General features: G+C 36.7%; 1 protein-coding gene across 2 annotated transcripts in view; it reads right to left on the reverse strand.

Moving 5' to 3' along the window:
- Window positions 1-19,344, reverse strand: part of Hr51 (Hormone receptor 51) — a 219,104-nt gene that overhangs the window by 127,548 nt on the left and 72,212 nt on the right. Inside the window, exons 3-4 of one of the 2 annotated variants that reach the window (XM_069817157.1) lie at window positions 13,716-13,819; window positions 1,270-1,332 (exon numbers count right to left, since the gene is read on the reverse strand). In XM_069817157.1, coding sequence (XP_069673258.1) covers window positions 1,270-1,332; window positions 13,716-13,819 — 167 coding nt within the window. The remainder of the gene's footprint in view (window positions 1-1,269; window positions 1,333-13,715; window positions 13,820-19,344) is intronic. The other variant, XM_069817158.1, reaches the window with a different exon arrangement.

Here is a 19,344-nt window from a genome sequence, read left to right on the forward strand (position 1 = left end):
TCCCTGTTTTAGAGTTTCACAAAGATAAGCTTTCCTATGAATGTCATAGGCATACTGTGTAGACCCATTTAGTATTTCATTTCGATACATAATCATGGTAAGTACTTGAATAAGTATCAATTACTCTGATGTATAATTAAAATCTTTCGGAGCAGATGTTGAAAATATCTCCCATTTCTGGTATACAAGCTTAATCTCGCGTTGCAAGTCGTTATCTCCGCTGCAGTTGTGTGAATCTTAGCGACTAGATCATCTTTATTTGAAATCTCAGAACTGTAGTCACGTTCCTTCATGCAGCTCCATAGATAAAACTCCAGTGGTGTCAAGTCTGGAGACCACGCCGGCCAAGAAACAACCGTTCCTAATCATAAGTTGGAGAAACCGAATGTAGACTATAAAAATACAAATGGGTTCACAGACTATGGCAATCAAAGGAACTTTATAATCGTGTAACTCGAAAACGTGGACGAATTCCGAAGTCCTCTGTCACATCCATAACTATTATACACCCTGTATAGCAAGTTATGCCTATTCGCACTACTGAAATTAGTTTGTTCTTATTTTCTAGACTTGTGTTAAATTTGAACATGTGTTCAAACTAACTGGTTTTGTTTAATATGTATTTGATTATTCGTATAGCATGCCACATCTGTTCACTAAAAATTTCATAGCATTTGCAGGAAATCAAAGTAAGAAGCCAACATATCAGCAAACTGGTGTATGGTAGAATATAAAAATAATAAAATTTTTATAAAGTGATAATTAAACTGAAATTTAGAAAACAGGTAACAACAAAAATAATTGTAGTTGCAATATTACGTACATAAAAGGCAGAAAGTTTCAAGACTGACTCTGTATCAGTGGCGTAGCGTAATAAGTTTCCTATAATTTGCCTATAGTTTCGTATAAGAAATAAGGGCGCTGCTTTAATTTACTAGTTTATTCAACGAAGAAATGTCTAAAGTTAATAAATCAATATTAATTTGTCGGTGCTGTTGCAGGAGTGATCATTTTCAATTTAAGAAGTGAGAAGACAACAAACCGAAAGGTTTAACCAGGGAAGCAGTGATGATGATTACGAAGTGATGAATTTTTTTCTAAACAATTTTGTATAATTTCTCATGTTTCCGATTGCAAGCCATGTAAATGCTGAATAAAGACTTTCTAAGAGGATAAATTGAATTTCAATTATCGTCAGTGCTCTGGTTGTTACGGAATGCCACGCTTCGCCACTGCACGGGTTCACCCTCGACCATCTGCCACTGTTACCTGTGTAGTGGCTGGGGTGGCACAGGGTGACGGCAGCGGGCGAGTCGACATAGTCGCGGACATCTGCAGCGATCGGCCAGGACATGGGGACACACAGAATTTTGTCATTATCAAAATGATCCTCTCACTTAACTTTCAAATCTTACATTTGTATCACAATCTAGCAATTTCAACATCGAAAACAAAGATCTTGTTTTGAAAGATCCGGCCCCAATCTCTTAATGTATTTGAGCTCAAGTTCCTGGACAGATATGTATGCCAGAGTGTGTATAATGCAGGTTGAAAACATCGGGCAATTTCTCATAATGCAGTGAAAGGAAATGGTGACAAAACGAACGGGGTTATTCCGATTAAACCTGCCCCAGCATTGTCTTCTTCCACCAAAAATTCCATGTGGACCCACAGAGAGTATTACTGTAGACCTAATTAATAATAGTTAACGAGGACTGAAGGAATGACTATAACATTACTCCAGAAATTGTGATTAGAAACTTAATAACCGAAAGAGATTATTTCCCACTTCATAATACGAGTATGTACTGGTCATAGGGCATATGAGTAACGTAACTGTATTATGACAAATATTCCCAAATAATACTTTCGAGATTTCAGTTAATTTGCGGCATAAATATTCATAGTTAGAATTAAAAAAGAAACAACAGAAAAGAAACTCAATTTAAATTCTACAAGACTATGACAACTCCTTATCTCATGTACAGTCAACGCAGTGGACACTAGGAGAATGTAATCCACAGACGCGCAAAAGTGATCCGTTGTGCCACTGAGCGGTGACGTAATGTCTCCCACGACTGTCGTTCATGACGTTAGTATGACATTGAAGTGACGTGATATGAGTACAGTGATGGACAGGCCGAGAGGAGGATGTTCTACTTCCCACTACTGACTACAGCACGCTTGCGCAACTCAACCGAGTAAGGGGAAATTAGTAGGAGATTTTTCATTAAGTCACAGAGGTAAATGAGATGACTTAAGCTGTTCCCCTCACTCGGGTGAGTTGGGCAATTATGATGTAAACAGTGATGTATTTGGTCACGTATGTTGGGGTAAGAAATAAGTCGGACCCTTCTGAAATTGGCATTTGCCTAAGCAAACTAGGGAAACCACGAAAAACCCAAATCAAGATCGGTCGCCGTATCTCCCGAATGAAAGTCGGGCGTGCCAACTACGAATCAGCCTTGTTCAGCGAAACAAAAATCCAGTCGACAAAAATAAGTTATTGAGATATACAGCATATTATGCACTCCGAAACGGGAAAAATGAAACATAAAGGTCAACAACAGGCATATTTTTTAATATACAATGTAACGAAAGTACATAGTACCTTATTTATATGTCGATTGGAGTGACCATTATTGGCGGAATTGATTAGGCCTACTGTCATATCATAATCTAATATTATATTACAAACCAAAAATAAGAAAGGGAAATGAAAGTCACTTCACAGTCTGACTAATCGAACTATTGTAGATACCCTTCAGGAATTAGGTAAGTGAGATAAGAAAATAAACAATTGGATTAAAAAATTTAAGATGCCAAAAATACATATCTGGTGACAATTAAACAATATTCCCCAGTACCAACTAGTCTTGCAAACTGGGAGTCCCCGACGAAATCTTGCCAATTGGACGTCCTGGAAGATCTTGCAGAATACTTAACAGCACTGGTCGACAATAACTATTTGGTATCATTTAATATCTGTGACATATATTGTGAAATTAATTATACGAATTGAGAGGAGTGGGCTGGCTAGATTTTTGAGGGCTGATCCGAGATTGAGAGGAAAAATACAGAATCTTGAAGACTGGAGGACAATTTTGAAAGAGATTTAATTTCACAATGGAATGCAACACCAGAAGAAGAAGACAATTTTTGAGGATGAAAATAAGTATATTTGTCTTTACTCGGAATCCTTCTAGTCTGTCGTAACTAATTTAGTCTAAAGAAATTACCACGATTCATGTGTTACTATAGTTATTCTTAGAAGTGCCATACACAAAGCTAAGGTGTGCATTTTGTGAGTGCATTTTCAATTATGTTCACGACGGAGACATAGGTTCAGATATTATATTTCTTTTCTCACATGGGGTCTGGTTCCAACTCCATGACTATTTCAACTTCCAAAATAACAGATATGGGAACTATTCTCCCGAACAACCTGATAAATTTCATGGAGTGTCCATCCGTAAGAATGTAACAGTATGGAGTGTCATGAATGGCGAAAGAATCACAGGGTCTATATTATTTTAGGAAACGGCGAATTTTGAAAAGTAGGTCTATATACCTAATCAATATGATTTTAAGCCCTTGTTTTATAGATTTTACCTAAGGTGAACGTAATTTCGCAATTTTTGAAAAATTATTATTCAGTAATATTGTGTGATCTCCTCGTCTTCCTGACCTCATCCGTACAGCTTTTATTTGTGGGTGCATGAAAAAGGATGAGTATACAGAATAAGTCAACATATTTTAGAAGAACTAAAAACTAGCATCCATTTGAAAATTCCCTTCCTTTCTCAGCAGTGAGTGCTGAATACGATGAAAGAGTAATGGAACGGAGAAAAATTCTCTCCGGCGCCGGGATTTGAACCCGGGTTTTCAGCTCTACGTGCTGATGCTTTATCCACTAAGCCACACCGGGTACAACTCCGACGCCGGTTAGAATCGTCTAAGATTAAGCTCCAACTCTTGGGTTCCCTCTAGTGGCCGCCCTCTGCACTGCGTCATAGATGTCTATGAACTTCGGTACATTAAAATAATATATAGAGTGCTGAATAGTTTTTAGACAGGTGACCCGAAAAGTTTTGCAGAAAAAGACGGGTAGGTTCAACAATCCTTTAGGTGAATATACATTTGAACGTCTTTATTCAACGATGTTTTTGATACAGAGTGGAAGATATTCAGTGACAGTGTTTTAGAGATGAATCCTGAACACAGACTATTATAAATAGAAGAGTCATGAACCATTTTGTTCCTTTTGCGCTTATATTTCCCAGAAATAATTATTTTACGTGAAAATTTTTTATTTCATTACCTTTTAGGCTCAACACATTTAGAAATATACATTTTATAAATGTCTTTGTCCCGCGCCGTGGCGTCGTAGTCTAAGGCATCCTGCCTAGGACTCGCGTTACGGAATGCGCGCTGGTTCGAGTCCTCATGGGAGAAGAAATTTTCTCATGAAATTTCGGTCAGTGTATGGGACCGGTGACCATCCAGCATCGTGATGCACTTGGGGAGCTACGACAGGTAGCAAAATCCGGTTACGAAAACCAACTATAACGGCTGGGGGGCTCATCGTGCTAAACACACGATATCTCCATTCTGGTTGGATGATCGACTACCTCTGCTTCGGCATTTGGTCGTGAGGTCAGCAGCCAGCTGGTCGGTCTTGGCCCTTCGTGGGCTATAGCGCCACGGATTATTATTATTATTATTATTATTATTATTATTATTATTATTATTATTATTATTATAAATGTCTTTACATTACAGTTCTCGGTTCCAACTAATAATTTTCCATAACGTTTCCGTTACGTTTATGGATTAAGAGTATTTTAACACTTTAATTATTAATAAATCACTTTAAGTAATGGATATTCGGTAGCACTATTACCAGAAGCGTGCTTTAATCTAATGCCTGACTACCGCAGGAGGTAAGGGCAGTCAGCTCGTGAAAAAGATCTGGTTAAGTTTGAAGTTTGAGCAGTCCAGCAACATCGTCGCTAATGCACTCTACTCGTGATACAGATGTAAGAGGTCAACGAACTCGGTGAGTCTGCGTACGTACGCTGCATTCTGCCGACACGTTGCTACTCGCTCGCTTCGTGCAATGACTTGAATTTAGGAAATTTTAAGATTAAATTTATACGAAAACCGTCCACGCTATTAAAATACGCCAGAAGGATAAATTATTCTTTATTAGATTTCCTATAGATATGGACAAAAATCACGATTCTACTCGCAGTAGTTACCCAATAAGAGATTGTTAAACATTTGAGAAAAAAAAAAAAACATTTTTTTTTTCTGAAAAAAAACTTTGAACTTTCCATCAATATAATATTATCGTTTTTGTTACATATAACATGAGTTAGCCACCGGCATAGCTCTGTCGGCTAAGGCGCTTGCCTACCGATCCGGAGTTGCGTTCGGGCGCGGGTTCGATTCCCGCTTAGGCTGATTACCTGGTTCGGTTTTTTCCGAGGTTTTCCCCAATCGTAAGGCAAATGTCAGGTAATCTATGGCGAATCCTCAGCCTCATCTCGCCAAATATCATCTCGCGATCATCAATCCCATCGACGCTAAATAACCTCGTAGTTGATACAGCGTCGTTAAATAACCAAGTAAAAAAAAACAGGAGTTATTCGCTCTGGAAATCTGCAAGGCTATTTCACTTCCATCCTTTAATTTCAAAAATAAATCATGATCAGAAAAGAACCTAGCTTTTCTAAAAGTCTGAAAACAAATGCACAGATTTCACTTGAAGCGAAGCAATTAATAGGAAAGGAACACGGAAACCGGCGAATTCTCACCCACCTCTATGGTCATGTATCTAGGCAACAGTTCTGTGTACTTTACATATGGTAGTCCAGAGCGTATCTGTTTCTTCGGAGTTGGGGGAGATAAAAAAGACCTGGCGAGGTTCTAAATTAATGCTCTTGCGCTCGCACAAACTGCGTATAAATGACTACGGACAAATAAGAATGTAAATTCGAAGGCGACAAACCTTAAATGTTGGGAACAAACTGGCAACGTATAAATTTTCCTTACAGCTAGTGTAGGCTACATTCTCTGAAAATGTCTCTTATAATGTGTGGGATCGGTCCATCCCAGCAATTCAAATTGTCGCACCGGATTCATTTAAACAGGAGGGAATGACGAAATGAACTACAACTCAACTCCTCTGATGGCCTGACGGTTTCTACAGGGCCTCCGTTTTATGTATAGGGAACTAAAGAAGTGATAGGTAATTTCGTTAGTAGGTGGAAAATATATTTGGTAAAGAAGGCAGACAATTTCAGCCTCTCCTTGTTTAATTTTTGTGTGTAAATAACATTTTAACTATTTATACCACTGATCGCAAAATCTGATCTTGCGATACATGCCCCCTGAACAGGCCTGAACCCAGACGAGCGTAAGTAAGACATCACCACATACCTCTTCTAGCCCTACCTCTTCGCTTAGCTTTGAGTTTAGACCAGTGATGTCAACTGATTCCCATAGGAGCAAGCGCGCGCTTTAGAGCCCAGGAGAGCCTGAGCGCTTTACAGCGGAAAGGAAAGAGACAGACGAAAGAGATAGTATATGCCGCTTGGTCGAGCTATATACAGGGATGGCTAGCACTGATTCAATGGATAAAGGGAAGAGAACTTATTAAAACTGAATCCATGTCAATTTTTAGATTTGTCTGAGAAGTATAAGTGCATTATAAGTTTTAATTTTAATGTTCATTTTTCACAAGTTTGTTTTTGTATTCAAAAGGAATATTTTCTCAACCTTTTTACAGAAAAGTGAAATTTTCAGATATATTTGCTTAGTAGCCTTACAGGTACTAAAACAATTTTTTCGTAAATCTAATAGCCTATATCGTAAATACGTATTACTGAAGATAGTGTATTAAAATGTTTGAAAATATTCTCATGGAAAATGTTTGAAAGGAAATGAATTGACAAAGCAAATACTGTTACATCACAACAAAAGATATGTGCCTATGTGTTGGTAAAACGTCAGCTCTATAGCTTCAGCAGATTTCGAGATAATTTAATATTCTGATAACAGAAAGTTGCGCACCAATATCACCTAAAAGCATAATGCGATAAGAGTTTTATTATGTAAAATTAGTTACAGTTAAAACATATACCTAGACAACTTTGCTTTGTACTATAATATTGTTTTGATTAATTTTATAAGGCTAAAGATACCATCAACATCAATTTCAACTTATCATGTCATATTCAGTGTCCTTCTTTGGGATGTGTTTAATTCATTTAGTACAGTATAGTTGTAGTTATTATAGAAGTTGTGTGAATATTTCTCCTTTATTCTTTATTATGTTATTAACGTTTAAAACACAACTGCAACATTAGGCTAAGAAATAGGTGTTAGTACTTTTGTTTTACAGACAACATAGAAAATAACAAACAGAAAGAAGCCATATAAAAATAACGACATAAAATTTAACGTTCCGTTTGAAGTTTGTGCACCACTGTTTTCTTAATCCAACAGGCTGCTTATTCCTCCTAGCATACCTAGCGCTTAATGCCCGCGCACGACGTCAAGGTCAGAAAAATGCGCTTGCTTTGACATCACTGGTTTAGACAATAGAATATTAGCGGCAGATCTCTTATCTGGAGTGCTGTTTGAAGATTGTATGTGCTATGTAGAGATTAACCTTACACTAGGCCTATGTCGATTTCAAAATCACAAAAACCTCCACGAAAATGTGTATTTAAATATTTTTTTCTGTAATTATAACTAAGAAGAACGTGAAACGTTTGCTGTGCTCTAAAATATCAATATAAGCTTATAAACGGGTGTCAACAGCGGTAATATAACGACGACGACCGTAAAATGGGGGAACTTTGGCAACCAGGTGTAACATTGGCATATGCTGGGGGAACTTTGGTAATATTCGTAAAGGTTAATTTTTGATCCTACAGAATATATCTGTTATGGTAACAATGATTATTACGGGAGAAAAATTCGCTCCGGCGCCGGAGATCGAGCCCGGGTCCTTGGTTCTACGTACCAAGTGTTCTAAACACTAAGCTACGCCGAAGTTCAATGCACAACACCGGATCGAATCATTCTCCTCTGTTTTTCTCTTTGTGGCCTGACTCCAAGTTCGACATATATGTTGACATATATTAAGTCAACTGCCATTATACAAGAGCGTACTCAATTGAGTGACTTGGTGGCCGAGATTCCATAGTAATATGCACTGTTGGGCGAAGAATCTACGGAAAGATTTTAATTTTTGATCGTACAGAATATATATGTTATGGTAACAATGTTATATGTCGACCTGACATGTGATCTGTACCAAAGAGAAAAGAATGTGCTATCAGAAAGAGTTTGTTTCATGATGGTTAATATTATACGAATCTATCGTCACGGAAGTTCATCTCAGACTGAAACCTATCTTTCCCCTCCATACCCATTGCTGGTATAGTTACGGGATATAAGGACAGGTCTTGACTCCTCTACTGTACGTACTGCCAGTGTCTCTCTTCCTGAGCTGTTTCTTTGTGGGGCGAGACGCAGAGAGGAAGAGTGGAAGGTCCTACAAGTACTACCCTGCGTTCAACACATCGCCCTTTTCAGTATTCCTTTCGTTAGCTATGATCTACGCCAGCCATGGGCACAAGAGGGGAATCATAGCGGGCGAATGAAGATCTCCTACCCTTCTCACGAGCCCTGGTGTGTCTCTTATCGAAACGCTCTCATGAATTCGGTCTCGCAGTTATGTTAACCGTGCAGCCGTGCTAATCTAACAGTGGAAAAACATTTAAGTTTTTTTCAGGATACACAATATCGGATATCTTAATTAAGAATTTTTTTAACAAATTCACTATCAGAAAAACATTTGGGAGAATGTGTTATTTCATAGGAAATGACATAACTTGCTTCTAATGCAGGATTGAAATTTGATTTTTCTTCCAATACCACAGGGATGTCGAACAGCGCTCTCAAACTGTGAAACGATTAGTACTGTTTCCTACCGTAGCTGAGCTGAAACGACAGTCAGTCAGCTCGCTGTAGCAGTGTTCTGTACGCAGTGTGTTTATCAACTCTGGCGACTAGTATGGATATGGAACGACGATTCAATAGTGAGTGGACAGATAAATATTTATTTATATTAAAGGACGGAAAGGCACATTGCTTAATATGTAGAAAGGAACTTCGATACATTGGCCATCATAATATTTAAAGGCATTTTAATTCTACACGTCATGCTGAATCTTAAGGATCAGAAAAGTTATCCGGTTTCACTCGTGAAAAGACTGTAGAAGAATTAAAATCAAGATTGATTTCAGAAAACCTTTCATCATCATCGGGTGTTAGTAGAACGAGCTTGTTTCGTGCTAGCTACAAAATTTGTGAAATTATTGCAAAGGCTTCAAAGCTATTTACTGTCGGAGAATTTGTGAAAGACTGTCTCATAGCTGTTGCAAAAGGGATATGTCTGGAATACGTTAATGATTTTAAATCTATGTTTGTCTCGTAATATTGTTGCAGAGCGTATCATAAATGGGAGATAACTTGGAGGAACAACTGATAGCAAGAATGAAAACTTTCACTAATTATTCACTATAGCTGTAGATGAAAGTACCGACCGGAAAGATACGGCGCAGCTAGCTAAAGTATACTGTATATTCATAAGGAGTGTCGATTCAGATTTCAATGTTCATAGAGATCTTGTAGATGTCATTTCACTAAAGGATCGAACTCGAGGAGGAGATATTTTTGAATCTATAACAAAAACTATGAACAAATTTCAAGTCACGCTAAATGTAATTAATTTTATACATCAAAACAGTTTACGTTTCTGAATTTGAAGTTGAACTGCTACAACACATACAGACTAAGTTGATATTTTAAATATGATATTAACAACATTATTATTATTATTATTATTATTATTATTATTATTATTATTATTCATTATTATTATTATTATTCATGATTCATTTATATGATTTCATTAATTCATTTGTAATACATTTTATTTTATTACTATTATATTGATTGTATTTCATCTCATTGCCATTTTCTATCATTCATTCTCATCATCATTTGTTGTTTTGTTTCGTTTTGTACCTGTGCTAAACTGTAATTGGCCTTGTGCTGTTGTTTTGCATATTAATATTCTAAATAAATAAATAAATAAATTATTATTATTATTATTATTATTATTATTATTATTATTATTATTATTATTATTTATTTCCGTCACTAACAAACAACATTTATGGAATGACCTAGTAGATAAAACTCTATTATTATTATTATTATTATTATTATTATTATTATTATTATTATTATTGTCATCATCATCGTAATTCGTCCTCAGGTAGGCTACATTCTTTGTTTATCAGAGTTCATCAAGTGCAAATCTAAACTGAGTTCCTAATCAATTGGTAAGATGTATAATAGTTATCAAAGTACCAGCCGCCGCAGTTTCGCTTTTGTTTACGATCATTCGGCCAGACTGCCTGCTACCTGTGTTCAATCGTTGCACGGTAAGAGAGGAGTGAGGGCTCTGCAGTTCACAGCTCGAGAGCGCTGTTCGACATCCCTGCAATACCACATTAAAATCTTACACCAAGTCCATATACAGTATTTTGTTTTCCTGTCGTCATCTGAGATATAATATAAGCCTGTTATATCTATATTCGAATTAGACTTAAGCATAACATAACGCAGTAAACAGGAATTGCGTGAGAAATAAGTCTATAAAATATACATCTCTTTCAAAACTAGTAAACCGTACTGCCTTCGTGCGTTGTATGCTTTTATATTTTGTAGGCCTAACTGTTTTTACAGTATATATAATGCATTTTATCATGTTTAAATATAATGAAATAAGCATTTTCCGATTCCTTTCGAAACATTCAAAGTCTTCTTTTACCAGAAACGTCCATTTCGAACTCGTACAGTCGTACAGTACACCACAACAGTATTACGGGATGTTCAGGAGTAGTAAACAAACTGCGTTCAGCGCTACGTAACCGAGGAGTGGGGGCTACCTGTCATGCTCCTCTTGGCCCTGAGTGCCCGAATGCCCTTGGCTCCTACGCTCTACGTAAACCGAGATCTATCTGTAACCCATTTTTCGATTTTATCATTTAAAAGGCAACTAGTCGCAGAAGTAACCCAAATTCGCTTTAAAATAAACCTTAAATCACAACTGACGTCAGACGAGCATATAGATCTATCTTACATCTTGCTCCATTCTTAATGATTTGTCGCGTTTATCGTTAAAAGAAAATACCGTTCTACCTCTAAATTTCCTTTGAAATATTCTATATATGCTACGTACCATATTAAAGACGATACCATTAAGTAGGTAAAGTATTGAAACTAACATTAACAAACGTTAAATGTTCTTTGCTTCAGCTCGAATGGAAGTGTTTCTACACACAGGCTGAAATATTTGATTCGTCACATCGAAGGGAGTTGAAAACATTTGTGATACTGTTATTAAACACGCGGGATATAGAATTTTAAGGTATGAAAATAGTGGAATTACTATTAAACACAAGTTTATAGTATATCCGGAGCTCGATATCAAACGAACGCTTTAATAGTAACATAAAGTATTATTAGGATTAAGCCACATAGTACCAACCACATTCGTATTATTAATAACTATATACAACTTCTTAATTAATCATAAGCAGGGAGCGAAACTTGTTGCCCGATGGGAGATAGGCAAGTAGTTTCAGATGAGCTGTGTTCTAGAGTCTCTTTGCTGTGTACAATAGAAGGCGGCTAGGGTCGTGCTCCGTTGAACTACTGTGCCTTAGTTGTTCGCCATTTACTTCCTTTGCGTTGCAGTCGACGAGTGAGTTTCTTTAATTGGTTATTTTACGACTGGAACGAATAACTTACATCATGGACTAGAGACCACAGAATTCCACTTTAATTTCGAAAAAAAAAATCGTGATAAAAATATTATATTTCGCGTTTTATCGCCAATTAGTAGTAAGATAATCGCAATAATTCCGAATAAGTTGGAAAGAGATTGTTACGTGAAAAAATAACACTATATTACGAATTAGACATCAAAATAATGATAAAAAAGGTTTCGTACATCAGTTTATTCAACAGATGCACGTGAAACCGAGAGATATTTCAACACAGCAGGTGTTTTTTTACTTGGTTATTTAACGACGCTGTATCAACTACAAGGTTATTTAGCGTCGATTGAATTGGTGATAGCCATATGATATTTGGCGTGATGAGGCCGAGGAGTCGCCATAGATTACCTGACATTTGCCTTACGGCTGGAGAAAACCTGGGAAAAAGCCCAATCAGGTAATCAGTCCAAGCGGGAATCGAACCCGCGCCCGAGCGCAACTCCGGATCGGCAGGCAAGCACCTTATCCGACCGAGCTACGCCGGTGGTTAACACTTACTCACTTATTTACTTACTGGCTTTTAAGGAACCCGGAGGTTCATTGCCTCCCTCACATAAGCCCGCCATTGGTCCCTATTCTCAGCAAGATTAATCCATTCTCTATCATCATATCTCACCTCCCTCAAATACATTTTAATATTATCCTCCCACCTACGTCTCGGTCTCCCTAAAGGTCTTTTTCCCTCTGGCCTCCCAACTAACACTCTGTATGCATTTCTGGATTCGCCCATACGTGCTACATGCCCTGTCCATCTCAAACGTCTGGATTTAATGTTCCTAATTATGTCAGGTGAAGAATACAATGCGTGCAGTTCTGTGTTGTGTAACTTTCTCCATTCTCCTGTAACTTCATCCCTCTTAGCCCCAAATATTTTCCTAAGCACCTTATTCTCAAACACCCTTAACCTATGTTCCTCTCTCAAAATGAGAGTCCAAGTTTCACAACCATAAAGAACAACCGGTAATATAACTGTTTTATAAATTCTAACTTTCAAATTTTTTGACAGCAGACTGGATGATAAAAGTTTCTCAACCGAATAATAACACGCATTTCCATATTTATTAACACAGCAAGTGTAAATTCAGGATAATTAAACATGAGAGCTTTAACATTGAAAGTGTTGGATGATTGTTTCGAAATTATTTATTTTCCAAAGTGAGAAATACAACGCTGCAATCAGTACTTTTATATCCTTGAAGTAACTCATTGTTTTAACCCTTTCTGTGAGTGCATTAACATTATCAATATTTATCTGTATTTGCTGGGATGAAAAATATATTTAAATTTACAAACAATGAATATGTATCATGAAACTCCTATTTATCAATTTTCTGAATCACTAGTTTATTAACATGCTTAAATAATTTTTATATTTCAGTCTTTAAGTCCAAACTGAAATGGTTGATTAATTTGCTTACCGACTTCCCTACCTTACCAGAAATTACTATATTCATTCTACGCTTCATGTCATTATGCGGAAATCTGTGGTCTCTGCCTATCCCTCTCCACCGCTGACCATGACTACTCACACGCAAGTAAACAAACCCGTACCTATAGTCAAGTAGCAGCAAACCTGTTTCATCGGGCAACAAGTTTCGCTCCCTGATCATAAGTCAATGAAACAGATACCGACATATGAATTTCTTAACTGTCACATATTGCTGAAAGGATCTAATACATTTGATTTAAACACAGCATTTGTTCTACTATGTACTCTTATTGATATATGCTGCTGTGTACATAGGCTACATCTACACATGGATGACAACATGAATCTCGTCTTACCGTCTTTATTCATGCCCATCTGTAGGCACTTCTTGAGTCGGCAGGCTTGGCACTGGTTGCGATGCGCCTTGTCCACGATACAGCGCCCCGTGCCGGCCTGACATCTGGAAGCAGAGAAAAGAACACTCTTTAAGATCCATATACCAATTAATATTTACTTTTATTGTGTTAATATCAATATTGGGTCCGCCGCTGTGGCTCAGAAGTAGCATGCGCGCTGGCCGTTGAAGCGGTCCGTGGTTCCATTCCTGGCGTAATAAATGGAAGAAATGTATCGTTCACCTACGGAACTGGATGATTGTCCGTTGTTCTGTGATGTCTCTGCAGTGTTTCGTCGTACTGTTAACTGCACGTGATGTAGCAGAACAAGCAAGATTTACTCTAAGAACAGTTTCTATCTTTCTCTGTTGAGCATGGGTGGAAGAACATGAGATCCCATCAAAATATCACCAACTATGCCCGGCCCAAACATTGACATTTCCACGCGGTATGCTATTATTTTCATAATATACCGCATCATATAATGTAAGAAGAATTTTATTGTAGAAAAATGGCTTTAAATATTATATTATATTATATTATATTATATTATATTATATTATATTATATTATATTATATTACTTAGGCCCTGCAAATGGCTTTTAAGGAACCCGCAGGTTCATTGTCGCCCACACATAAGCCCGCCATATCGGTCCCTATCCTGTGCAAGATTAATCCACTCTCTATCATCATATCCCACCTCCCTCAAATCCATTTTAATGTTATCTTCCCATCTACGTCTCGGCCTCCCCAAAGGTCTTTTTCCCTACGGCCTCCCAGGTAACACTCTATATGCATTTCTGAATTCGCCCATACGTGGTACATGCCCTGCCCATCTCAAATGTCTGGATTTAATGTTCCTAACTATGTCAGGTGAAGAATAAAATGTGTGCAGTTCTGCGTTGTGTAACTTTCTCCATTCTCCTGTAACTTCATCCCTCTTAGTCCCAAATACCTATTTTCCTAAGAACCTTATTCTCAAACATCCTTAATCTCTGTTCCTCTCTCAAAGTGAGAGTCCAAGTTTCACAACCATACAGGGCAACCGGTAATAGCCTATAACTGTTTTATAAATTCTAACTTTTTGTCTATTTTTTGAGAGCAGACTAGATGAAAAAGCTTCTCAACCGAATAATAACAGCAATTTCCCACATTTATTGTGCGTTTAATTTCCTCTCGAGTGTCATATTATTATATTATATTATATTATATTATATTATATTATATTATATTATATTATATTATATTATATTATATTATATTATATTATATTATATTATATTATATTGTATTATATTATATTATATTATATTATATTATATTATATTATATTATATTATATTATATTATATTATATTATATTATATGCTCGACCATGCCGAAATGTAGTAATTATACACCTGGTAGCAGTCCTTTAATGCATGTCATTAAAGTACACCTATTCATTAAAATTCAGGTTTTCGATTATTCTCGGATATGCAATCGAAAGACAACTAGGGAAAGGTCACGGAGGCTGGAAATCCAATACTGTCGCAGAAAGTTATGTTCTGTTACTATAATAATTAGCGTTAATTGTAAATAATATTCAAATAAATTCAATTTGTCATCTCGGTTTTCAATGTCGAATTCTATTTCAAGGTTATATCAAGATTAATTTTTATCTTACTCTCTAGATTATACCAAGGTCGTCGACATTCGTTTCCCGGAAAAAATCAATACTTTCGCGTCTCCGCACATCTCACAATTTATGAGGTAGGCTATTGCACTCACTCACATAACAATAACATGACTACTTATGAATAATTTCAATTTAGAAAATGGTCGAGCATAAAAAATCGTATGAAACTTGCATATAATGGTAATTAAGACGCTCGTGTGAAAATTATGAAAGTCGCTTGCGCTCGTTTCATAAACATCCTCGCGTCTTAATTACTACCATTATAGGCTCGTTGCATAATGTACTAACATTATATTATATTATATTATATTATATTATATTATATTATATTATATTATATTATATTATATTATATTATATTATATTATATTATATTATATTATATTATATTATATTACAATTAATTAATTTAATTTCTTCCTGTAACCACTACAGGTTGCCGTCGACAAAGAGTACCATGATACAATAGAGTAAAAGCCTTGAGGCTTAGTGATAAATTGTTGTTAGAGTGAAAAATAAAGAATTTGAATTATATTGAAACACATGATGTTAAACGAAGTAACGTCAAGGAGATGCGAATTAGTCATGGTCCATTTGTATGATGCCTGAAAATAGCTATTGAGCCTTTGAGTGCTGCAATTGTTAGATCTCTTAAAATACTTTTATGCAGGCCAAAAGATTTACAGAAGTCGACTAGGAACCGGGGTATGGTACCACGGGCTCCTATCATTAGTCCCGTAATGACGATGGATTCCAGATGGTATTTGTCCTTATAAAAACTGATGGAAGGTTCATATATATATATATATATATATATATTCCTTTTTTCCTCGTGTACTTCTTCTGGCTGGTGTTCGTGCGATTCGAATCTCACAGTAGGGTCTATGATGTAACCTTCAAGAGAGGGAGGTTTAAATGCAATTATATCAATTCTTCGATTACTGCCCTCACTGGATATGCCGTGTACTTCTTCATATACTGAATAACCTTTGTTCCTTAAGGCAGTTGCTATTATAGATCTTACTGTATGATGCCGCGTATTTCGTAGAAGTTCACCGTGTGGACAGGCCCCCAGGACATAGGCAAGGGTTTCAACCTCCCTGTCGCGACGTCGACAGAGGTTACTGCCCGAAGACCTGCCAGGTACACTACGCACAGCTGACACGTTCGCATTCATCTTGATTGCTTCCCTCCACTCACTGCAGGAAAGACCCTTGTGATTCCGGATCCACTTATTGGCCGGGGTATATTGTTGGTATAAGAGCACGCCTTTGCCTTTATGTTTTTTCTGGCTCAAGTTCTCAAACGATTTTTCTCTTAATACTTGCCGTACCTTTCGCGTATCTAAAGTGCCGTACTCGTCCAAAATATTTGCTGATTATATTATATTATATTATATTATATATAGGCCTATATAGCCAATAACACTAGCTCTAAATAGCAGCCGTATTTAAAAGGGACGTTAATGCAAAAACATTGCATAACATAACTTTATTACAGACCAAAATCCCGCTGTGAAATAGCTTTTTCATACGACACAGAGTTTCAAACAATATGTGATCAAATAGATAGCTCGGCGGTGCACAGCGTAAAATAACGATCATATTGAGGCATTACTCGCGCATCCATGTCAGGATATTATACGGCAATACAACATAAGGGCAATATCAAGACCTTGTTATAGTTCCTAGAGGGGGTGAAGTGAACCGAAACCCCTTGGGGGTTTCCTCAAATCCCAAGCCGAGCGAAATTCATCTGCGGGAACGATTGGTTTTAGTCGAGTGGTCTGAGTTTGCTGGCAGGGATTGGTGTGCGATTCAAGGGATGGCGGAAGGCCCGGGGCCGGGGGGGTTCGATAGAGACGGGTGAATGATTCATGACAACAATCAGAAGGCTATTGAGCCCTGCCGAATGGCCACGCTAACCGGATTATGAAAGAGTCCCCCACTCCAGACGAAAAGGATTAAGGGTCCGATTAAATCCGCCAGATAAGCCAACACAAGTTCAAGTCCGGCAGTGATGGAGAGGGTCACAACTAATTGATTCTGGTTTCGCCACGCAGACACATGATGCACTACTTAAAGTGATGGATAACCCCACCATTACCCAATTGTGCTACCAGGGGTAGGGGGGATTGTGAATGACTTCCTGCTATGACAATTAGTACAGGAGTGATCCTATAGCTGTTAGAATAATTGGCTGAAACTAATTTGATATAATTTTCATCACATTCTTTGTGTGTTTGTTGACTATTTTCTTATGTCAGATGTCGTAGAGGAGCAGCTCCTGTCATGATGCATCTTCTATCCACATCCCGCCTAGTTTTTTACTCCGAAGCAAGGCATGAATTAATTAACTAAACCGAAAGGAAAGAGATTTTGCAAATATTATTTATTTTGACACTTGAATATTTATTAATATTTTAGGCATCTACAAGTTTTATTACTATAAGACTTGCATATATATATATATATATATATATATATATATACAGGGTGATTCACGAGGATTTACCGTCCCTTATGGACCTTATTTCCAAAGACATTCTGAGCAAGAAATGTCACATAAACATTTGTCCTAATCTCAATATTTTCAGAATTACACTAATTTCAAGTTGAATACCATTAGCTATTCTTGAGTTTTAAGGGTAAAATAATACTTACTTACTTACAAATGGCTTTTAAGGAACCCGAAGGTTCATTGCCGCCCTCACATCTGCCCGCCATCGGTCCCTATCCTGTGCAAGATTAAACCACTCTCTATCATCATATCCCACCTCCCTCAAATCCATTTTAATATTATCCTCCCATCTACGTCTCGGCCTCCCCAAAGGTCTTTTTCCCTCCGGCCTCCTAACTAACACCCTATATTCATTTCTGGATTCGCCCAAACGTGCTACATGCCCTGCCCATCTCAAACGTCTGGATTTAATATTCCTAATTGTGTCAGGTGAAGAATACAATGCGTGCAGTTCTGTGTTGTGTAACTTTCTCCATTCTCCTGTAACTTCATACCTCTTAGTCCCAAATATTTTCCTAAGAACCTTATTCTCAAACACCCTTAATCTCTGTTCCTCTCTCAAAGTAAGAGTCCAAGTTTCAAAACCATACAGAGCAACCGGTAATATTATTGTTTTATAAATTCCAACTTTCAGATTTTTTGACAGCAGATTAGATGACAAAAGCTTCTCAACTGAATAATAACTCGCATTTCCCATATTTATTCTGCGTTTAATTTCCTCTTGAGTGTCATTTATATTTGTTACTGTTGCTCCAAGAATATGAATTTTTCCACCTCTTCGAAGGATAAATCTCCAAATAATATTACAGATAAAGAATGAATTATTCAGGAGTATCATTTCTTTAATTAGCTAGTATTCCGTAGCTAAAAATGTATTGTGAATTTCATAGTTACTTCGTACAGAATATATATATATATATATATATATATATATATATTTTTTTTTTTTTCGATTTTTAACTACAAAATTACATTTTCTTACGTAATTGTCACAACAATTGTTACAAATAACGCCACTTTTGTAAATTCTTTAAGGCTGTACCTACATTATGTTGCATAATTAACTGTAAAGAATCAAGTTCCTAATGTCGTTCGATTTGTAACAAATTTTGTGATAAGTGTATAAGAGTGATGTCATTTTCAGTTAAAAACTGAAAAACAAAACCTGTACAAAGCAATTAACAAAATATTTTTATCTTCAAAATACTAGCCAACTAAAGAAATGATACTTCTGAATAGTTCATTCTCTATTTGTAATATTCTTTTACCCTTAAAACTAAAGGAAAAAGGTATTTTACTATCAACTTAAAATATATTAGTGTAACTCTGAAAATATTCAAATTAGGACAAATGTTTACATGAAATTTTTTGCTCAGAATGTCTTCGGAAAT

The sequence above is a fragment of the Periplaneta americana genome, chromosome 17 (genome assembly GCF_040183065.1).
Source record: "Periplaneta americana isolate PAMFEO1 chromosome 17, P.americana_PAMFEO1_priV1, whole genome shotgun sequence".
Classification (NCBI taxonomy): Eukaryota; Metazoa; Arthropoda; class Insecta; order Blattodea; family Blattidae; genus Periplaneta; species Periplaneta americana.